Source organism: Sarcophilus harrisii, chromosome 4 (assembly GCF_902635505.1).
Source record: "Sarcophilus harrisii chromosome 4, mSarHar1.11, whole genome shotgun sequence".
NCBI classification, from domain to species: domain Eukaryota; kingdom Metazoa; phylum Chordata; class Mammalia; order Dasyuromorphia; family Dasyuridae; genus Sarcophilus; species Sarcophilus harrisii.
This window is the reverse complement of record NC_045429.1, coordinates 23,852,436-23,876,632: the sequence shown is the minus strand read 5'-3', so window position 1 is coordinate 23,876,632 and position 24,197 is coordinate 23,852,436. Positions and strand designations below refer to the sequence as shown.

At 43.2% G+C, this 24,197-nt stretch overlaps 1 protein-coding gene across 1 annotated transcript in view; it reads left to right on the top strand.

The window, feature by feature from the left end:
- Window positions 1–22,850, top strand: part of GPX7 (glutathione peroxidase 7) — a 46,520-nt gene extending 23,670 nt beyond the window's left edge. The window contains exons 2-3 of the mRNA XM_031969110.1: window positions 19,222–19,483; window positions 20,378–22,850. Of these exons, the coding sequence (XP_031824970.1) occupies window positions 19,222–19,483; window positions 20,378–20,541 (426 nt within the window). The 3' untranslated portion in view covers window positions 20,542–22,850. The remainder of the gene's footprint in view (window positions 1–19,221; window positions 19,484–20,377) is intronic.
- Window positions 22,851–24,197: the final 1,347 nt, after the last annotated feature.

The window sequence follows — 24,197 nt, the reverse complement described above, 5'->3', positions numbered from 1 at the left end:
GTGGATCCCAACATAATATTTTCACTTTTTTGTTGTTGTTTGCTTGCGCTTTTTTTCTCATTTTCTTTCCTTTTGGATCTGATTTTTCTTGTGTAGCATGATCAGTGTGGAAATATGTTTAGGAGAATCGCATATGTTTAATCTATATTGGATTACTTGCTGCCTAAGGGATGGGGTGGAAGAGAGGGAGAAAGATTTAGAAGTCAAATTTTGCAAAGATGAATGTTGAAAACTTATCTTTGCATGTATTTTGAAAATAAAAGAACTATTATTAAAAAAAAAAATTCTGCAAGCAGAATGACCTGCTGAATTCAGAGAGCAAGAAAACGGGTCATTAGCTCTTCTTTAAGTTAACGCAGAAATCTATGATAGAGGGACAAGGAAGTATGGGCTGAGTGCAGAGCAAGAGCAGAAAAATCATCTCACAACAAATCAGCCTTAGGCAGCTCCCGGCATCTTCATTCCATCCTTGCCTTCTCTCCAGCCAGGAGAGGAGAAAGCACAGAACTAAAGGCTCCCACAGGGACAAAGTTGGATACTAGTGTGAGCAAAGGTTCAGAGGTCAGAGTGGATCCCATCTGTTGGAACGTGTTCATTGGTTCCATGGTCATTGTGCTTCTTTGTTCCCTGTCCTTACCAGGGAGCCTCATTTGTGCCTCCATCTTCACACTAATGAAACACAGTGGCTGCCTCAGTCTGGTTCAATTCATTTTGACAAATATGTGTTTATCAAGTACAAGGCACTGGAGATTCAAAGACAAAAACGAGGCTGTCTCTGCCCTCCAGATGCTTACAGCCCCCTAGAAGAATAGGATGTCCTCACAGATAAATAGATATAAAGGATATCCAAAGAAATATAAAGTAACTGGACACTAGGGAGCCACAATAAATCACAAAGAGAAGCTATTTGATGAGGTTGGCACTTGAGCTGAGCTTTGAAGGAAGCAATTAGTTTTTCAGGGGTAGAGGTGAGGAAGGAAGGTATTCTGAGCATGGGGGTACAGCCTGGGCAAATGCATGGAGGTGGGAATGCCATGGATGGGGAACAGATGGGTAATGAAGAATGTGTGAAGGGGGCGGGTAGGTCAGGAGGCCACAGAGAACATTTCTTTTTGCATTGAAAAGTATTTGTTGCATTCTGTTCCATTTAAGTCCTTCTCTATTGCCTTATAATAGCACGAATGTGGCCCTGGGTACTGGGAGGCTCAGTTATTGGCGCACCAGCTCTTGTGGGTTCAAATATAGCCCTAATGACGGAGAGCGTGCTTCTGGCACTGAGTACCAGTCTTGCTAAGTGCTGAGAGCCTAATTACCCGACTGGCCTCGGGCAGAGAAATCTTTCAACCACAGTTACTTTCAAAAACCATCTCTCAAGTCTACAATGGATTTATATGCAACTGTAGTAGGAATATCAGTACAGAAGAAATCATAGGGTCACAGATCTGGAGCTGGGAGGGACCTCAGGGGTCACGGGGTCCAACACCCTGCCGCATACAGATGAAAAAGTGAAAGCCCAAGGTGCTGGATTCAGACCAGTCTTCTGATTACAAATCCAGCCAGTGAGGACACAAAGCCCTTTCAGGTCAGAGCATCCCAAGGGCCATACCCTAGAGGTCATATAGTTTGACAGATGAAGAAACTGAGTTGCAAACAGTGCAAATTCACAAGGTAGTGGCAGGTCCTCAGATGCCAAAAGTGATGCTCTCCCCATTGCACTACACTGTTCGAGACTCCAGTTCTTGGCTCCTGCTGATCCAAAGCTGATTCCCTCTCGTGGTTCAGCAGAGGTCAATCTCATACAATAGAACTAGTGACCTCTGTGAAACTCTCTGTACACAGTCGGCACTTAACAAATGTTTTTTTGCCTTGTATTTGAACACTTGCAGAATTCTAGAATATCAGAGCTTCCATGAAAAATATGTGCAACTTATTAAAAATCATATGCAAAGTGTACCCTGTTTGCTCCAAACCAGGGGATAGCCTGTCCCCGCTGCCTCCCGATCCTCCTTTGTCTCCTGGGTGGCTTGCTGGAGGGGGATGAGCGAAAGCAGGCTATCTCAGCCAGCAACTCCGGAGTTGTCGGTTCCGTGTTGGGTTCCCGCCAGTTTGGCCCCAAGTGAATCTGATTGCTAAACTCAACTTCCTAAGAACCAACCTTCTATTTATGGGTTTGCACAGTCCCCCCAAATTGTGAAGGCCTGCAAAAGGGGGAGGGTTGTTTTCTTTCTCCCAGGATGACCCCGTTCACAGAGAAGCGAGCTGGGTGAAGCAGGAATGAGGTGACCAAGCATCATTTCCATCCATTTCCTCAATAAGAAGTCAACGATTCTTTATGGAGCCCTGGCCGCAAGCCCAGCTCTGTGCGAGTTGCTATGGGCAAGACAGGAGATGGAAAAATCAGAGCACGCCAGAGCTGGATGGGACCTTAGACTATAGAACATAGAATGTTGGGGCCAGGAGGGCCCTCGGGACCTAGGGGGTCAGGGCCGAAAGAAACTTCAGAGCAGAGCCTACCACAGCTAAAAGCGAACACCAAGCACAGAATGTTGTTAGGACAGGAGACACGGAACTCTAGGACGTGGCTGGAAGAGCACTGAAACCGTGGGGGGACCTTGATGGTCTGTGAGTCGCCCGCCTCCCTCATTTTAAAGAGCAAGAAATTGAGGTCCACGGAAGTTAAATGGCTTGTACAGAGTTGCAGAGTATAAAGAGTTCAGATCTCTGTATTCCCTACCAGGCTTGGTCATTCTTTCAACAAGTCTTTTATGTGTGTAAGTCCCGTGCTGGGTACTCTGAGGGGAAATCAAGGTAAGATGTGGTCCTTCCTCTCTGTGAGTGCTCAGAGCAGTTAAGTTGGTCAAGAGTGCAAGTCACAGTAAAGTGATGGGAGAAGGGAACCATTCATGCAAATGTATGAAGTCAGGAAAGGTCTAGGCAAGGAGAGACAGACTCGGTTGGAACAAAGACTAAGAAGAAGAATTAATTACAGGGGAGCCGGGGAAATCGGGCTGGGAAGGAGAGATTGTCCACACCTATAAAACAAAGAGGCTGATTTCCAAAGTTCCATCCAGATCTAAGGCTGTGAGACATGCCATGGCCCTTGGAGGTTACGACCATCCAGTTTGTCTGCTCTCAACGGCCAGCCTGCTTGGGAAGGATCAGAGAACTCCATTGAGATGCAGCAAATAACTCCAGAGTACATAGAAGGATGGAACGTGAACCTGGACTGGAAATGTCTCGCTCCCCTACTAGACAGTAAGCTCCAGGATGGTAGAAAACTCTCCCAGGACTAAATGCATAAGCATGCAATCAATCCGACCCAATAAATCCAATAAACATTTATTAAGTACCTAGCTAAACATAGGGGATATGCTTAATAAAAATACAGTCCCTGTCTTGAAGGACCTTACAATATAAAGTGGGGACAACCTATAAAAGAAGACATAAAAACAGATGGGGAAGAGATGGGACATCAGGAGGTACTCAACACCAGGGCATCTTCTTCAGTATAGTTGAAGCCAGGCTGAGTAGCAGATGCAAAGTGGAGTGAGCTGAAAGTCCATTTAATGCTCTCTATAAAAGAAGACATTGGGAGGAGTTTATTAAGTGCTTACCATATTCACCAGCCCTCCAAAAAGAGGGAAGAGAAGGCTGAGGGAGGTAGATCCATCAAGGCTGGAGTTAGCAGCATGGCGAAGTTAGAAGTGCCTTCTGGTAGAGGCACCTTGCTCTGTGGAGTTGGAATCAGGAAGAGCAGCAGATGCAAAGGAGTGTAATTTTGGGTAAATTAATGAGTGGATGACTGGGTCAATTAGGATATGATCAATGAACGGGTTAAGAGGGTGCTCCAGAAATGAAAGCTGACATGAGCAAAGGTGCAGAAAGGACATCCACACATACAGAATGATAAAGGGATGATGATGCACCGAAGGAAACTGAAGAATCAGTCAAATCGGTAAGAGCAGAAAGCAGTGGCCCAGAATCCAAGAGCAGGTGATAGTAAATAGTGTCAAAAGTTGTAGAGAGGTAAAGGTGGATGGGCTAGGATAGAGTCAGGAAGATTCATCTTTGTGAGTTTAAATCTAAACACTTCCTAGCTGGGTGACCATGAGCTAGTCACTTCACTTTCTTTGCCTCAGTTTCCTCATCTGTAAGATGAGATGGAGAAAGAAATGGCCAACCATTCCAGCACCTCTGCCAAGAAAACCCTAAATAGAGTCAGAAATGCTTGAAAAAACTGAACCACAAAAAGGAAGATGAAGACTGAAAAAAAAAACATTTTGGCATGGGAGAGATCACCAGTAAAGACCTCACAGAGGCATAGTTGGACGAGATCGATGATCCCTGAGATCCCTTCTAATTCTGAGGTCCTATCAGTCTAGTTTCAGCCAAGTACAAGTTGGAAGCCTGATCTTAGGTGGTTAGGAAGTGAGATGTCTATCTATCTGGTTACTTATCTATATCTATATATGTATATCAGCACTCTTTGTGGTAGCAAATAATTGGGAACAAGGTGGGTGTCCAATATTGCAGATGTGGCAAAGCAGATTGCATTACATTTAGCATACCTAGAATACAGCAAGCATTTCATAAGTGGTTCTCAACTCATGACGGAAGATAATGCAATAATATGATACCACAAGAAATGATGGATCTGGGGATCTTAGAAAGATGAGAAGACTTGTATGAAGTGGTACAGAGCAAAGAAAGTAGATCAAGGGGACATTATATCCCCAGTGACTCCAGTAAAGTAAATGCAACAATACAATTCTAAAAAGCAGGTGAATTGATCCTGGAGAAAAGAAGATAAAATACATCCTTCTTTTTGGTAGGGAGGTGGGGTAACATAGGTGTGGAATGTTGTATCTACTGGCAGATACGGTGCCTTTGTTGATTGTTTTTGTTTAAATGTATTTCTTTTGTTAAGTAGCAAGATTTGATAATGGGAAAGGAAGTTTACAGGGAACATGTTGAGGAACTGCAAATGATGGGGAAAAAAATCACCATGAAGTGATTATTAAGCGCTTATCATATACGCCAGCCCTCCAAAAAGAGGGAAGAGGAGGCTGAGGGAGGTAGAATCCATCAAGGCTTGAGTTAACAACATGGAGAAATTAGATGATGAGTTTATCCTGTTAGAGGCACCTTGCTCTGTGCAGTTGGAATCAGGAAGATCAGCAGATGCAAAGGAAAGAACTTGAGGAACTTGATGAAGACAAGATAAGGCAACCAGCATTTATTAGGCACTTCCTTAAGGGGGAGGCACAGTGAAGTTACAAATGCAAACAAAAATAGTTAAGTCCCTGCCTTCAACTAGGGCTTTCTGTTGAGGAGGGGACAAAATATAGAAGATAACAGTTTCAGGTGATCTCCCTCAAGGATCAAGGAAAGGTCTGGGTGTTTGTACATAGCAGGGAAGGAGGAATCAATCACAAGTATTTATTAAGTGCTTAGTCTGTGGCCAGGCACTTGGCTAAGCTTTGGGAAGTCAGTAGAATGAGAGATTGAAAAAAAAGGAAAAGGAGAGAATGGTTGAGTGAAGTGGCCTGGAGTCAGAGAGATCCAGTTCAAATCTGGCTTTTCTAGTTTGTGACCCTGGGCAAATTACTTAATTACGATCTTCTTCAGTTTTCTCAAATGTAAAATTAAGAAAATAACTCTCCTCAGAGTTGTTGTGAGGATCAACCGAGATAATATTTGTAAAGCACTTTACAAATTTATTGTTTTTGTTATTAATGCTGCGACAAAGTCCTGGAAGACACTAAAAAGAATGGGATTGAATGCCCAAGGAAAGTGGTTGACCTTGATGAAAAAATTGGAGATTGTTCATGTGGAAAAGTTTTGAAGTGTAGAGTAAGGGGAGATGAGAGGGCTCATAACAGGTGGCCCTTTGATTTTCTCAGCACAGTAGATGAGGTCAAATAATTTGAGAAGGATTTGGGAGTGATGTAGGGAGTCTGCAAGAAAAATATTAGAATAACTGCAGGAAAGGGACCATGGGTGGGGGATCATGGAAGGAAAAACAAGACTGCCATGGAGCAACAGATTTGTGGTAGATGCAATAATATCCCCCCAAAAGGCTGGTTGAATCAAATTAAATGGCTTTAAATTTCTGGGCACAAATAAATATAATATCAGTAATCAGCAAAATGAAAAAAAAAACTACTATGAGTGGGTACCTAGTCATGACTTGAGAAAACTTGATGGATTCTACTTGGGTCCTCAATCTCATGCGCTCCTGTATCCTCCAGGAGTATGTCCTATTTATCATATCGTACTCTTCTCTCCTCTTCAATCTCTCTCATTATATTGTCTTCTTCCCTGCCACTGTAAACATAAACAGATTTCCCTCAGTCTTGATATATCTTTCCTACCTCCCAACAAAGAGATGATGAGGAATGTGTACAAAATGAGGCACACATTTTTTGACATGGTAAACGTGTTGATTTAGTTTATTTGATTGTACTGTCACCAGCTCTAAATCATCCCACTGTGTCAATACCTCCTCCTTCCAGCCCCCATTTATCTACTATCTTTCACTACAATGTAAGCTTTCTGAAGGAAGGAAGTGTCCTGCTTACTTGTATTTGTATCCCAATGCTTGTCCCAGTGCCTGGCGTATAATATGTATTTAATAAACGCTCCTTCTATCTGTCTGTCTGCCACAAACAAGTGAATTATTGTGTATGCAGTTCAGGTCATTAGAAAATAATAGTGATTATAAGAAGAATCTCAAAACTTTAAAAAGGAAAAGAGATACTAACTCCCAGAGACAAATTTAACTTTATAGGTCTCACTGAGACTTGGTAGGATAGCACCCTGGATTAGAATATCATTCTGGAAGGATATAAATTATCCAAAAAGAGTAAGATAGATGAAAGGGAAGAGGAGTAATATTGTTTATTAACAAGATAAGCTCATTTTGGTTCTCCAGGATCCAAAGGAGAAGATCATTAGGGCCAAGATCAAGAGAGGAATAAACAGAAGGAATACTATCATTTAGATTTTCTGCAGATCACAAAGAAAGAAGGTGGAAAGAGAAGAGAGTTTGGGGACACACCTGATGTGAAGGCATGCTATTGCAGTGATAGGGCTTGTGATTATTCAGTTATGGGTTGTCTCTCTTTATCACACAAAGGCAGAACAGCTAAGAACACTTTACTTTGCCTTCATGCTAATGTCATCCATCCTTCAAAAGGTAAAGAAAATGCCTAGAGGAATTGCTATTTTGGATTTTATTGTGAGCAACAAGGAGCAACTGATTGCTGGGGAGGGAAGGAAGGGAAATGATGGGAAAGTTGGAGGCTCTAAAGAGATTGATGTGGATGCACAGGCTGCTCACTAACCAACCCGGATGAATAAAGGGGGAATACAGGAGAAGAAAGTAAGAACAGAAGGCAGGTACATGACACTCCTGTAAGAATCATTCCAATCTCTCCAGCTCCTCAGAAGGAGCTGAGGCTGGTAAGGTTTACTAAGGATAGTGTCTCCTTTTATAATGCTTCCATGGAGCTATGATCTCATCGGTGTATCTCTTTTCAACCTCCTATATTATAATCCATCCAGATCTTCTTGTCTCATGTCAATTGATATTTCCTAGGTGATTGCTGTGTTCTAAGTACTGTGCTAAGCTTTGGGGCTCTTGTCTCTATGTCTTCCCTTAAATGCTCTGTACAGAATCCATCCAATGTTCTGGAGGCCTTCTCTTAGGTTTTCATCATTATTCGGATATTTATAAAAAACTTGGGCTACACTTGGGGAAGTTAGATCTCAGTAGATCGGAGTGCTGGGCCTGGAATCAGAAAGAGGAATCCAAATACAGGCTGAGATGCTTCCTTTTTATGTAAACTGGGTGAATGACTTAATCCCTTAATTGGAAATTACTTTATTACAATTACAATTATAAATGACTTAATGTCCCATAAAATGAGGATACTAATAGTATGTACCTCCCAGGATCATTGTGAGTATGAAATAATGTATGTGCAAAGTGCTTAGTGCAGTGCCTGGCACACAGTAGGTGCTATATAAATGTTAACTGTATATTATCATCACCATTATTATTGTTACTTGGGCTTTCTTTTCTTCACCAAGTACTCATTAAGGATGGGAGGTGACTAAGAATTCTCACAGGCTATGCCAGCAAGGTGCAAGCTCTGTCAGGTTCTACCATGTTGGAAAGGCCCCAAGTATGATCCTAGCAATAGACTGTATCTACTTTCTAAGGACCAGTCCAGCTAAGTACAGAAAGCCTTTTGTCCAGTAAGCTGGAAAGAGCAAGCTGTGACCAAAGAAAAATACAAAATGGCGTAGATTCTACTATTTCTGTAATAATGGTATCAGAGATGTAGAAAAGGGGATATAGGGTATATGAATCCCACAAATTTTAAACCATCAATAGTGAATAACTTAGATATTCCCTAAATAATGACTTAAATATTCCCTGCACACAATGTCCAATGACCTGCATGTTATTCTATTGAAAGGAACCAAATTACGTGCTCCTTGATACTTTTTCTGCAAATAGAAAAACACAGGCAACTAAAACTAGCTCAAGGGAAGGACACAGGCTTTTCACAAAGAGGCAAAGAAAGGAGTGAGCAGGGTTGGTTCTATCCCATATCCAAAGGGAACAAAAACCATCATTTCATGAGATATTTGGTCATCCCATATTGTAGTGCTCATGATGGATATTTGCAATGAGACCACTTTGAAGGTATTTATAGCTTACATTCCAACATCTGTTGCAGAGAATAAGGAGGTAGATAAATTCTACAAAGAACGCAGTAGGACCCTCCTGATATACTCTAATATTTGAAGATTTCATTGTCACGGTAGGCATAGAAGGGACAATACAAAAAAAAGTGTCAGAGGACGTAGTTCAGGAGCAAGAAATGAGAAGGGCAAATCACTGATTATTAATATTTTCTCAAGAAGAGAGTTGAAAGGTGCAGGATATGGTGGATCCTAATTAGAATCACAGATTTTGAGCCAAAAGAGACCTGAGAAGCCATCAGTCTCCTTTAACATATGAGGAACCTGAAAATGAGAAAAAAATATTAAGTGACTTGCTCAGGGTCATATAGCTAGTAATTGTGCAAAGTAGAAATCCTCCCCCATTCTTTCATCTGGATCCATTTTAAATGCTGGTTCCTTGTTGCCTTTGTCTCAGAAAATCTTTCCTTGATTTCCCCAGCTGGAAAGACCTGAACCCTGAATTGTATAGTTAGAGTCACTAACTGTACAATCTTGGACAATTTGCTTAACCCCTGTTTACCTCAGTTATTTTTTCATCTGTAAGACAAGGATAAAAATAGCACTCACCTCTCGGTGTTGTTGTGAGGATCAAATGAGATTATATTTGTAAAGCATTTAACATAGTGCTTGGTACATAGTAGGTGCTGCAAAAATGGAAGCTATTCTCATTATTATTTATTCAGCATACTACACTGCTTCTCATGGAAGCTGAAAGTGTTAAATGCTTATAGACAGGAAATGACTGGTTACCAAGGTGAGAGCCTTTTCCAAATCAGCTGCGCGTATAGTTCAATCCATAGATTTGTCATAGTAAAATGAACACACCAAAATCAAAATTAACAACAAATTATAAGAAAAGGGGAAGAAGATATTGAGGCAAAAAACAACCTAATCTATGTAAATAAGCTGTCCCCGAATGAGACATGGATAAAAGAAATGGCATTAACCCAGATTATTACCATTTCTTAATGATGCTTAGAATATAAACTAAATATTCCAATGAGGATACCAGAAGATCCTAGAAACTGGCTTTACCAGTCAATACTTGATCTTCTTGTTAAGGGTAAAGGTTTGATAGTCAAGGGCAACAAAGAATATATTTGTACAATCCTACAGAAGAGGATGATGGAAGAAATAGAGTATTATTGCCTAATAAAATAGTAAGGTGAGAAAAACAAATTTAAGGAGACAAACTGTATGCCCATCAACTGGGGAATGATAGATTATGGTACACAAATACAGGGAATATTGTATTTTTTAAATTATGAGTACAAAGAATTCAGAAAAACATGGGAAGATTTGCATGAGCTGATTCAGAGCAAAGATGAAACCGAAGAAGATGGATGCTGAGATCCTCCACATGTCTTTGTTTGCAGATGATATTATGCTGATTGCATCTAGCTCTGGGAGTTCTGAGCTTCTTTGCAGATATTCATAATAGCACAAAATACCTTAGCCTAACTATTCACAAAGTAGTAAACCAGGTGAAGATATCTATCATCTAAAATAAGATATGAGATCGCATGGACAATCAACCGTTCAACCGAGATGGTGCATCAATAATACATAAATCTTGGACAGACACTTCAGATAGACAATAAACTGGGACCAGAAATTTACAGGAGGAAGAGTGGGCTGGGTTGACTTTGGAAAATTGTGCAACACTTTTAATATCCTCAAGCTTTCTCATGAAACAAAAGCCCACCTTTTTTACATCAATATTCTTCCATGATGCTAAATGGCCATGAATCATAGTGTACCACAGTCTCTAAAGAATTAAAATTGTGGGTCACCTAAGACGCAATGGAGAGGACCGTGGGGGACATGAGCATAATGCAATATGTTCACAATGAAGACTTGCACAGAAGAAATGGCATAAAGGATGTCATCAGAGAGAAGGGCCACTCATGCAGGCAAAAGGGAAACCAATGGCTGTTAGTATTTGTGTTCTATTGCTATATGTGGAATGTCTAGCACAACTACTTCATGCTTTAAGGGTCTGTGATTTCGTCAGTGAGCAATCCTAACCTGCAGTGGCCCAGATTGTAACCCCCTGTGACTTACTGTGCTTCAGGAACTACTACGTCTGAGACTGAGTCAGACATAGGCTGAGTCTTTCTGCTTTAGCTACACTGGTTCGTAGGAGTCAGTGCAGTCCATCATTAACCCCTCCAACTCCACTGACTTAGCCTTTGAGAACTGAGGGTTAGCTCTATGCCTTGAAGAAGCCTTGGGAAAAGACTTCAAGGAAAGATCAATGGCAAGGCACTTGAATGTCAAATACTAAAAAGGAATCCTCCCCACCTTTTCTTCTGGGTCCATCATAAATGCTGGCTCCCTGTCTCCCTCCTCCAGGAAAACCTTTCCTGGTTCCCTCCCCCCCCCCCCCCCCCCCCCCCCCGCTGGAAAAATTCTCCCCTGATTGTACCACTTTATGCCCTCACTATGTAGTTTTCATCTTTCCTTTTGAGTTATGGTCATTTATATACATGTCATGTCTTCTGAGTCAGCTTGAACCTCCTTGAGAGCAGGGACAGAGTTTTATTTGATTCTGCTTCTCTCCCAGTACCTAGCACCAGGTTGAGTACATAATAAGGTTTGTAGGGGTTGAATGAGTGAAAAAAAAATTCTCTCCTATGGGTCGGGCTTTTAATTTAACACCCGTCTATTTCAGGACCACCATGTACAAAGGCAATCCGAGGTAGGAGCAGTATGGGTTTTGGAGTCAAAGGACCTGGACTCCCCAATGTAAGACAAGGTAGTTCATGCCCCTCACTGAGCTTTATTTTCCCCAATATGTAAAATGAATTGAACTCTAAAGTCCTCCCCATCTTTGACATCAGATATTCTCAGATTTCACCCAACTCCGATGGTTCTTGTGCTCAAGTGTATCCTAGGTGCTTCTGTGCTTATCACAATGCTTAATAAATGTTTCTCGTCTAAAAGGGCCCACCCAGTTCTGAAATTCTGTTTGAATATTCTTTATTCTTCCCAGCTTGATGTTCTAAAGCTCCTTTTGGCTTGAACACTCTCTTCCTTGTACCTTGACATCTATGTTCTAAGATCCTTTCCAACTCTGACAATATATTTTCTGAGGTCCCTCCCAGTTCTGATGACTCATGCATGCATCTCCTTTCCCATTCCAACGGTCCCCGATTCCCACTCTGTGATGGTCCCTGCAGCCCTGGGCTTCTGGGTTCTAAAGTCCCCACCAACTCCAAAGTCTGGGCTTCTGAGGTCTCCTGTAGTCTGAAGGCTCCGTAGACCCCAGGGGGCCTACGTTCTGGGTGCGGAAGCCCCTCCCAAGCCCGACACTGCGTGCTCCAGCTCCCTCCCAGCTGTGCTAGTCCATCTTCTTGGTTCTAATGCCCTTTGTTCTTCAGCCCCTGCCAGGCCTCCAGCCTCCCATCCTATGATGTGGTGCCTGACATTCTTTCCCTGGAAATCCATCCCCCTCTGGGCTAGGCTAAGTCAGCCCCCTGCTTGAAAGCGGAGGCCCCTACCCACCCTGCCCGCCACAGTGACCAGGGCCCCCGGCGGGCAGCTCCCTCCCTCCCTCCCTCCTTCCCTCTAAACCCCGGGAACCAGGAGACCCTTCCAGCTCCCAGGCTGGGCCCCTGCCGCCATCAGAGGGTGCCAGGCCCATAAAGGCTGGGGAGGCCACCAGCGAGGGCTGGGAATGGGGCCCGCCGCGGACCCTAGCACAGAAAAGGGCTTCAGAGCTGAAAGCCGCAGCTGTTGGGGCCTCCCGGCCTGGCTGCCCCGCCCTGGCGGGAAGACAGTCTCCACCCGGGGATGGGAGGGAGGGAGGGCGGCTGGGCAGCCTGCCAGGCTCCCCAAGCGCGTAGGCTGGGGAGGCCCCGGCGGGGAGGCGCTGGCTGGGGCCCTCCCGGCCAGCCCGGCCCCGCCAGACGTTTGCAGAGGCCCCGCGCCAAGGCCGCTGCCGCCCCCGCCCCCGCCCCCGCCCCCAAACCCCGGCCCCTCGCCTGAGATGGCTGGGCGGGGAGCCAGGCTCAGCCGCTCCCATAAGGCACCGCGGCACTGCGGCATGGGCACGGCCGAGGGGGGGGTGCACTGCGGCAACTGCAGCTGCTGTTGCTATTCCGCTGCCGGCAGGGTCCGCCACGCCCAAACGCATCATCCCCCTCCCGGCCCAGAGCCGAGAACAGCCGGGCTCGGGTCCGCAACAGCTGCCTTGGGGTCCCCTGAGCAGCCGGGCTAAGGGCTGGGGGTGGAGAGAGGGTGTGGGAGGTGGGGTCCGCAGGGCTAGGGGGCAGGCGGTGGGGTTTGTGGATCGGGGTACGCCACACCTCCAGACCCGGTATGCCGCCGCCGCCGCGGACCACGGAGGCGGGGTCCGCGGTCCCCCTGCAAAGCCTCTTTGGGCCAAATATCGGCAATGAGTTTATCAAATTAGCTCGTCACCCTAGTGCCCCCCACCCTGGCCGGGGCCTTCAGGCCCCCGGGGCGGGCCCAGCTGGTCCGCTCCGTCACAACGCCCTGATTGGCAGCTGCGGCCAACCGCAGGTGGCGCGCTCCAGGCGTCCTGACGTCAGTGCGGGACCCAGCAGCCCAGGGGCTCTCTTTTATTAATAATTAATAACAGCCCTCCCCCACCCCCTGGCGCTTCCCGGCCCCAAGCGTTATTTTTGCCAGCATTCTTTCATTTGAGCCTCCCTCCAGCCATGTGACTGGGGCGGGCGCCAAGGCCAGCGGGCCAGGGCTCCTGCGCATGCGCACTGGGCAGGGCCAGCGTGGCAGCTGCTGCCACGGTGGCGGCTGCTGCGGGTAGGCGGCGGCCACTTCCGGGGAAGCTGTCTTCCGGGGGGCGGGGGGGCGGGCCCAGTGCAGATGCTGCTGTCACTCTGCGGCCAAGGCCGAGGCCAAGGACGGATGCGCACGCAGCTTTGCTACATTGACACCTGCTGTCTGAGCTAGACAAGCAGGCAGGCCCTAAATGGGATAATGCGGGCCTGCAGAAAGCCACAGTGGACCAGGCCTAGAGCCACCAGTCACCCCGCGGCGGCGGGTCAGCCCCCCACCTCAGACAAAGGGGCCGAGCCCAGGGAGGGCCTCGTGCTTGCAGCCCAGAGCTGGGGCCATAAAATGATGCAGAGAGAAGCCAGTCCATTTTATACGTGAGGAAGCACATGCTGGAGGGAGGCTACGGCCCCCTCAAAACAAGGGGCAGAGGCAGAATTGGAACTCGGGCCTTCTGACTGCAGGCCCAGCGCAGGCCTGGGGCTTTGTGCAGCAGGGCCAGTGACCCCTTAGAGGCCAGTCACCCTAAGCTAGCCTCCTCTTCTGCCGCTGGTGGCTCCCCTCTGAGGCACAGGTTCTTCCTCTGCCAAGTGGGTGACCTGAACGCTGCCAGCCTCAGGAAGTCTTGGGAATAAAAGGAGAGAACCATCTCACATATCCTTAGCTCCTAGTGAAGTTCCCCCTCATAGAAATCCTTAATAAATGTTTGTTCATTGGTGGTTAATTAAGCTGAAGAGTAATATACTCTTTTTTCAAAAATATGTTGTTTATTATAATATCCCGGAATAATAAAGTTAGGAAAGACCTGAGGAGCACATTCATTTAATCCAGGGGGGTTTAATCTAGTATACACATATGAAGAGATTCAGGGAGGTCTATGGACTCGGATAGGAAAATTTCGCTGTATTTTCATTAACTTTAGCATTTATATATACATACATATTGTTATTATTATTATTTTAAAACCCACAATTCTGTGAAATGTTCACTTTCTTTGCCAAGTCATCAAGGGCATACAGAACTCTAGGAAGGTGAGGAATCCCTGCTCTGGTCCAACCTATCTGAACCTCTAAAAAGTGGTCATCCAGGTGATACTTGAAGATCAAGAAAGGAAATCCAGGACCTTCCTCCAGGGGTCACCCAAGCCACTTCTCAAAGAGTTTGGAAGGTTTTGTAGTCTTCTTGTTTAAATTTGCATCTTGGCACCTTCCAGTCCTTCCTGGTTCTGCCCTGTGGGCTCAATTGAACCAGGCAATGGATCTTCTGGGCTTTGACCCGAGCTCTCCCATTCCCCTTGGCTCTCCACAGATCCTCATGTGGGGTGACCCTCACGTGGAATGAACTCAAGGCTCTTCACCAGCCTAGCCATGTATGGTCATGTAGTTGGATAATATTAGCATCCAAATGGCCACTTACATACCCTAAGCCTTACCTCCTAAGTTATAGACAGGTCGCCATGTGCAGCTGTCGGACAAAATCACGAGGTCCTGCTCTATGGACACCCTTTCTCTCCTTATAAGGTAAAGTCGAGAAGTTCCCATGACATAGGATAGGGGAAGCAATTTAAAACCAACTGCGCCTGAATGTGCGCTATTATTATTCCTTTCTGACAGATAAGGAAAGCAAAGCCAAACTTAAAAAAAGAAGGGAGCACCACCAATGCCATCTTTGTGATTGGGTGGAGGTCAGATTTTGGCTCTGCCCCAGAAGTCTGACCTTTTTCTCCCTTCCTTCTTGGAAGAGTAACACATGGAGAAGACTTCCCAACCCTGAAGGATGTTCCTGAGAATGAAGGATTTCTTTCTTTCTTTTTTTAATGGAAGATACTAGAAACAGAAAGATACTAACATGGTTGGTCTAGAGGCTTGGACTGGACTAGAGGTTCTCACTTATTCCTCCCCAGCTGATTCGGGAGGTAACCTGAGGGTCCACAAGCAGGCAGATTCTGTGGATAGTCCAGATGTTCTGTGGATGTTTGTCCCATATACAGGACTGGGAACATGTTTATGTACTTTTACAGGCATGTTCTAAGAATGTGGACATCTGTGCTTGTATAAGTGTGGTCATGTTCCCACACATGGTTCTCTGTTTATAGGTGTCTGTGTACGGCATGAGAGGCAGTGTGACGTGGTGGACAGAGAGCTCTCCTTGGAGAGTCTGGAGGTCCTGGATTCTAGTTAAGCCTCTGATTCACCTAGGCAACGCCTCCAACAAAGTGTTGATCTGCATTGGAAGAGGGAGTTTCTTCATGGAGAGTATTCTTCACCAATGAAATCAGGGCTGGACTACCTTGGGGTGTGAATCATTCACACAGATAATAAGCAGTTCTCCCAATGAGGAAAATCTAAGTTCAAGAGGTGTTTCTAACATACCCTAGCTGTGGGAGTCTGGGCAGGTCTTTTCTCAGGCTGCCATCCCAGGTCTAATCCAAAAAATAAAATTGGTTTATGGGAAAGGGAAAGAAACAACAGTTTAGTGAGTGGTTACCATGTGGCAAGCACGATCCTCAGTGTTTTACAAATTTTCTCATTTGATTCTCACCACAACCTTTTGAGATAGATACTATTATCGGCCCCGTTTTACCATTGAGAAAACTAAGGTAGAGGTGAAAGTCACTTGCCCAGAGTCACTCAGCTTGTAAGCATCTGAGTTTGGATTTGAACTCAGGTCTTCTTGATTACAGGCCCAGGACTCTAAACATTGTGTTGGGGTTCAAAGAAGATCCCAAAAGTTTAGGGTTGCAGACCAGTGTCGGGAGCTATCTCAAAAGAATTTGCAGGCTTGAACCTGTCTCCAGGTCAAGGGGCAAAACGTTTATTATAATTGAAATGCCAATTGAAGCCGGCTAAGTTCCAAAAGAATTTAGTAAAGAATCAGAAGCAAGGAGCTAAATTTATATAAAAGTTAGAGAGAGCAGGAGCTAAATATTATTTATTTGCTCATTTTATGGTTTACTGTAGGTTTGAGGGGTGGTCTATTCACTTTTGTCTCAGGAACTTTGTTATCATTGATCAATAGATTGTTTATCTGACAATCAGCAATGTCTGTAGGATTATAGTACTCCTAAAGTCAGAGGACCTCAAGGTTATCACTACATCTTCTCTAAAAGTTAGGGGAAAATATATATATAACTATATTACTGCCAAGGTTAACCTTAGGGTTATCGACAGATTGTTTATCTGACAATTACTAATATTTGTCCTAGGGTCAGGGCCCCAGGATTATTGTGACATTTCCCTAGAAGTTGTACCCCATCAATTGCACCACTTAATTGACAGTATACTGGCACAGATCCAGTTCAATGTCAGCCAATCAAAAAGCATTTATCAAGTACATACTATGCTCCAGTCCCTCTGCTAGACCTCCAAACCATCCCATCTTTCTAACTTCCTCCTTGATGTCAAAAACACTCTCACCCTTCCAGGTGCCCAGGCTCATAACCTTCTTAACCAAGATGCTCCATTTCCCAACTCTGCATTTTCATGGGTTGTCCATCATGCCTGGAATTCTTTACCCTTTACTGACTCCTAACTTTCTCAAATTTTTTCTAAATTCTCTCCTTCTGCAGAAAGCCTTTTCTTATTTCCCTAGATATTGGTGTCTTTTTCCCTCTGAGATTATCTCCAGTTTCTCAAATGTAGATTTTGTTTACAGTAACCGAACACTTATTATGTATCAGACTTTGTGCTAAACTATAGGTATACAAAGAAAGGCAAAAATAGTTCCTGTCCTCAATGTACATACAATTTAATTCAGGGAGATGATAAGCAAACTATTTCCACACAAGAAAAATATATATAAATTGGAGATAATCTCAGAGGGAAGGCCCTAACATTTAACTAGGAATTAAGAAAGACTTCTTGCAGAAGGTAAGTTTTTTTTCTCAAGGCAATCTGGGGTTAAGTGACTTATTCAAGACCACATAGCTTTGTGCCTGAGGCTAATTTTCCAGCCTCCTAATTCTATCCACTTTGCCCCTAATTGCTCTACCCTATATTTTTTAGGTGAAACTTAAAGGAAATCATGGAAGGCAGGAAGTAGAGATGAGTATTCCAGGCACTCGGGACAGCCAGGAAAAACATTCAGAGTACAGAGACGAGACCTTGTTTGAGAAACAGTAAAGAGACCAATGTCGCTGGAACTTAGAGTACAGAGAAAAAGCAAGGTATAAGAAAATTGGAAAGATAGGGCTGGGTTATAAAAGTCTATGAAACCCAATCAGAAGATTTGATCCTGGAGACAACAAGGAGTCACTGGATTTTAATAGTGAGTTACAAGTAAGACCTGTACTTTAGGATGATCACTCAGATGGCTGAGTAGGATAGAGATGAATGGAGAGAAGCTGGAGGGAGGAAAGCCAATGAAAAAGCTTTTGAAATATTCTAAGCATGAGGTGATAAAGGACTGCACCACGTTGATGGCAATGTCAAAGGAAGGGTGGGGTGTAGGAAAGATGCTGAGAAAGTTAGAATCAAAAGGACTTGTAAACTGATTGGAGGCTTGAGAGAGAGTGGAGGAGAGAGAGAGAGTGGGGTTATCCTCAGTCAAGGATAACCCCAGGTTGTGAGTCTGAATGACTGGGAGTATAGTATCCTTAACAGTGATAGGGAAATTCAGATATAAGGGGAGCATTTGGAGTAAAAGGTGAATCCTGTTTTAGACATGTTGAATTTAGAGTGTCTATGAGACATCTGATTGGAAATATCCACTAGGTCACTTGTGAAATGGTATAGATGTTCAGAAGAGAAACTAGGGTTAAGGGTTATTTGCAGAGAGATGATAAATTACATATAGATATACATACATATAATTGGATCTGTGATATATAATGAGATAATACATAAAATGAGAAGATATTTAATAAAGCACGAATTTAGGGTTTGAACCCTAACCCTAACCCTAAATTAATATATACTTATAATTGGATCTATGATATATATAATGAGATAATGCATAAAATTAAATGATATTTATAAAGCATTTTATAAAATTTAAAACTATATAAATGTCAATGTATAATTGCATTTATGATATAATGGTATAAAATATGTATAATTTTCAACTACATGTGTATGGAAAAATACCATACCTACATCTGTGTGTCCACCTACATGTTTTAATTAGTAAATTATCATTTCATATTGTATCTCATCCTTGGATGTATTTGCGTCTTATTAACCACCTAGATATTGTATTTCATAAAAATAGGATCTGAATCTTAGTTAATATATACTTATGACTGGATCTGTGACATATATAATGATACATAAAATACATAATATAAATCATTTTATAAAACTTAAAACCTCATATAAATAATAATGATTATACATATATTCATGTATATGTGTATGGATAAATACCATACCTACATCTGTGTGTCTACCTACATGCTTTTATTAGTAAATTATCATTTGATATTGTCTCATTCTTAGATGTATCTGTGTCTTATTAACCTACTAAATGTTGTGTTCCATAAAAATTGGGCCTGAATCTTAGTTAAATTATGTATCCCCCTTGATGCCCAGGAGAAGGCTCTATGACAAGAAGACCCTTTAGAAAATGTCGTTTGTCATTGCTTTCATATGTGTGTCTGTGCTTATGATTCCATGTGAAACTATAGCTGTTCTTGTATGTTTGCTTAGTCACTCGATTCTGTGAATGTGTGTCAATTAATCAACAAGAATTTCTCTCCTTCCTCAGGTGTCACTGGTTGTCAACGTGGCCAGTGAGTGTGGCTACACAGACCAGCACTACCGAGCCCTTCAGCAGCTGCAGCGGGACCTGGGCCCGCACCATTTCAACGTGCTGGCCTTTCCTTGCAACCAGTTTGGGCAGCAGGAGCCGGACACCAACAAGGAGATTGAAAACTTTGCGCGGAAGACTTATGGAGTTTCTTTCCCCATGTTCAGCAAGATCGCTGTCCGTGGTGCTGGGGCCAATGCCGCCTTCAAATATCTAATTGGTGAGCTCTGTCCCTAAGGAGCTCAGGACCCATCTAGCCATCCTAGCAAATTGTGTCTAGGGTTTCTTTAGTTCCTCTTACTCAAAACAATCCTAGGAGCATTTATAAAACCTCTGCCACATATTGGCAAGTCCCCCTCAGTGCTTTAGGCAACTTAGGGAGACAATAAATGCTTGTTGGACTGAATTGAGTTTGTTGATCTGTAAACACATGTCTAAGCTCAGATTTGAACTCATGAAGAAGAGTCTTCCAGACTACAGTCTCAGTGACACTTGGCTTTCCCAGTTCAAAGAATACCAGACTTGGAACCAGGAGACTTGAGTTCAAATCCCCAACTATGGGATCATGGACAATCCTGTCACTTCTTTAATGATAACACTTGAACTACCCACCTCAAAGGCTTGTATTGAGGAAAGCACATTATAAACTTCAGAAATTGAAGCTCATAACACTCTCTCTTACTCCCCTTTCTCACTAGCTAAAAATAAAGGAGGAAACCCCAAATCACACATTTGGAAGGAGCCTCAAAAGCCATATAATTCAATTGGTATCTGACTTGGAATCTTTTCTAAAACATCCCTTGAATGTGGCCACTCTCACTATCAAGACAATACTCTCAGGAAAGAATCAGAAAGACACTGAAGGGTCAGTGACTGGGAACAGAATGGTTTATGATATTATTCCTCTCAGGACATAGAGTACTTTTTCACAGGTTCAGAGTTAGAAGGATGAGTGCTAATGGGGAAATTTCAGAAGTGGAGGAAACAGGAAGTAAATAAAGTAAGAAGACAGAAGGTCCTGCCCATGGAAAATAGGAAACCCTTCTGTCCCTTCTTCCTCTATCTAAAGATCTACCTGATTTTATGTACTTTTCTCATCTTTCTTTTTACCCAGAATCCTCCGGGGAAGAACCAACTTGGAATTTCTGGAAGTACTTAGTCGCCCCGAATGGAAAAGTGGTGGGAACCTGGGACTCAACTGTATCAGTAGAAGAAATTCGACCCAAGATCCATGAGCTCGTGGGGAAGCTCATCGTGGGGAAGAAGGAAGAATTATAATCATTCCTGACTTCACAGTGTCAAATGTGAATGCCAAATGTGAATGCCAGATTTTTTTCTTACAGGTGCCTTTCAGGAGTAGATTATCCCTTCCTTGCTCTTCAAGCCCAGGGAGAAAAACTTGGGTTTTTAGAGATATATTCTACCTTTAATCTAGACAGAGCCAATAAGAACTTAAGACCAATAAGAATTCAGCAGCTTATAAGAATCTGTGGCTACTAATATCTCAGAATCTCTTCCAAGTAATGCTGTGGGACCAATAAATGATCAATAGCCTATAAGAAACTTATAACCAATAAGGTCTCAGCAGCCAATAAGAACTTGTGGCCAATAAAAATTCTTCATCAGTCTATAAGAAGTTGTGACTACTGAGATCTTAGTAACTAATAAGGACTCAGCAGCCTTTACAAACTTCTGGTCAATCAGAAGACAAGAGATAATAGTTACTTGCAGCCCATAAGAATTCCTCATCAGCCTATGAGAATTTGCAGTTATTAAGTTCTGAGCAATCAGTGATCCATAAAGATTCATCAGTCTATAAGAACTTGTGGCTACTAAAATCTCAGTAAACAATAAAAACTTGAGGCCAATAAGGACTCAGAAACATGAAAGAATAAGCCCCCAAGAGCCAATAATAACTCATGAACATAAGGAACTCATGAACAAAAAGAACTTATAGCCAATAAGAACTTTTTGACCAATCAAACCTCACTAGCCAATAAAAATTGTAGTCAATAGAAACTCACAATCAAAAGGAACTAACCAACTAGTCAGAATTCTCTGTCAAGAAGAAGTTACCAGTCAACTTCAAAATGCCCATATGAGCAGGTCTGGGAGTAAGTGCTAGAGAAAGTGGGGAAGAGATAATGAAAGAGCCTAGTGCCTATGGAAGGAGGAAGGAGAGGGAAAAGGAGGGGTGAAGGGTCCTGGTAAATAAATATGGAAGCCCCAGGATTATCCCTCCTGCTATTAAGACCAAAGTGGAAGTAAGGAATCCTGGTGCTAGTCCCAATTATGGGACCAACACAACGTCCCTCTCTGATCTTGCATAAATTGCTTCCTTTCTCTGGATTTCATTTTTCCCACTTGTACATGGGGCCTGGTTGAACTAGATGGTCTCTGTTGCTCCTTCTACTCTTAACATCCCAAGGGTTCTTGATGGTCTCTCCTTACCATTCTCTGCTATGAGACCATTGTGACCATGAAGCTAACCTTTCCCCCCTAGGACTTTGCTCATCGCAGATCTCTTTATATCACGGTCTAGGAAGTAGGGTAAGGAAGGAACTGGTCTGCCACAGTTGGGATCCAATTCACGATTATTGACATGTTACAGTGGAGAGAAGGGGGACCCTGGAGACCATGTAGTTTAAGCCCCGGAATCTCCTCAGATCTTCTGAATTCTAAGGACCCTCAGAGACCATCAGAAACTGAATAAAAGTCACTACCACTAAAGGGGCTCCTGTAGGCTTTTAAATATTCTTTACCTACACCCTCTCATTGGATCTGGTCCAATCTACCTGAACATGAATCCCCTCTCGTGCCTTGACCAGTCACACAGCAAATCAGGCAGAGCCAGAAGTAGCCCCCAGCCTTCCTGTTTGGGCACTTGCCCTAACCCTGCCCACCTTTTACCAGCTCAGTTCCCGAGGAGCAAAGCTGATTCATTAGCATGTTAGCAGCTCTTTTGTTGCCTTTTAGAAAAGGAAGAGCAAGAGGAAACTGGGGGGGAGAGTGGGAAAGAGATTTGGGCCAGGTCACAGTGAGTTAGGGAGGGAGAGAGAGGTCTATCAATTCCTTATCTCCCACACCGCCCTTCCTAATCCCTTAACAATAAACTAAATGCTACCTGCCCGTAGCCATGGTCACACTGACGGTGTCCAGAGCAGAGGGCATGCCTGCCTGACTGTGGGGCCCAGCTCTTCCTTGGTGCTGATTTTACCCTCAATGATGACTCACCTCATGTATGCAAACACATCCATTTTGATAATAAAGGCCTGTGGAAAACAAAACCTGCCAACAGCTCTTGAGTTCTGAGAAATACAAAGGAGCAAAACTGACCATAAACCCAGCTTTTCAGAGTGAGGTAGGACACCAGGTGAAGAGTGTCAGAATTATTAGAGACTTCCAAAAATAACCCCATCAAATGGCAGCGCTTAGAATGACCTTAGATTGTAGAGCATGGAATAATAGGACACAAAATGTTAGGATCGGGAGTGACCTAAGAATGTAAAAGTTAGAACATAGAATATGAGAATTGAGTAGTACTTTGGAGCAGTGGTTCTCAAACTTTTGTTTTCAGTATCTTTATCCTATTAAAAATGATTGAGGATCTCTCCAAGGAGTTTTTGTTTGTCTGGATTATATTTATAGACATTTCTCATATTGGAAATAAAAACTATTTTTGAATTTGTAGACCCTCTAAAAGGGTTTCAGAGATCCCCAGGATTCTCTAGACCATACTTTGAGAACCACTGGCCATTAGAACATAGGATGTTAGAACACACAATGTTACTTTAGAGGCAGTATGTAATATTAGAAGATAGAACATTACAGTTGCAAATGACCTTAAAATCTAAAACATTAGAACATAAAATATTAGGACTGGAGGTAATCTTATTACCTAGAATGTTAGAGAACATTAGTGTTATAAATGACTTCAGGACCTAGAATACTAGAACATAAGTATAAAATGTTATAACTGAAGGTAACCTTAGAATATTGAAAAGGATTTTATCATTAGGCCATGTAACATTAAAACACAGGATGGTAGGATTGGAGATAACCCTATAATATACAGAGTGTTAGAACACAGAATGTTAGAGCTGTAATAAGGCTTAAGAGACGGAACATTAAAACATGGATATTATATCATAAATTGTTAGAGCTGTAAATGACTTTAAAATATTAGACTTGGAAGGGACCTTAGAGCATAGAATGTTAGCATATACAATTTGATAGCTGGGAGGAACTTAGAATAGACTTAAAACAGAATATTAGAACGTAGAGTCCAATTCTAGCAGAGAAAACCAAGGCATATTGAGGTAAAGTGATTGCCACAGAATGTTACTGGCAGACTTGGGAGTAGTTCTTCAAGTTATGTTCTTTCTACCACATCATGCTTATGGATCCTTTCTTTCTGTCTTTCTTCTTCATCTTCCAGTAAATGAATGTCTTTTGAAATGAATGACTCTGGGAACTAGGTTGACTGAAGCAAAAAGGTGACACTTTCTGCAAAGTCCCACATTTTCCTTCTGTTTGTCATTTGTGTCTCTCCCCTTTCAGTTTCTGCTATCCATCCATAGCCCTTCTTCCCACCACCACCAAGTTCCCTATTTGCCTTTCCCCACCAGATGCCCTCCTGAAATTCCCTCCTCTTCACAGTTAAAGGTTTTCCAGTGGTCTCTTTCCCAGGAGTGTCTTTCATTTAAATGAACAGTAAAGAAGCATCTTGAGATTTTATTCCCAATTTCCTGTGTAGCCTGAGATTAAATGAGAGGATTAGCTAGATGATTTCTAAAGTTCCATCCAGGTCTGACATTCTGTGAAGTCTTCCCTAATTTTTATGGTGTCTGACTGGTGACTGAGTGGGGGACAAGTCTTTTTGTGGTGTGAGCACCACTGAAATCCAACCAGTCCTTCCCGGAAGGACTATGTTC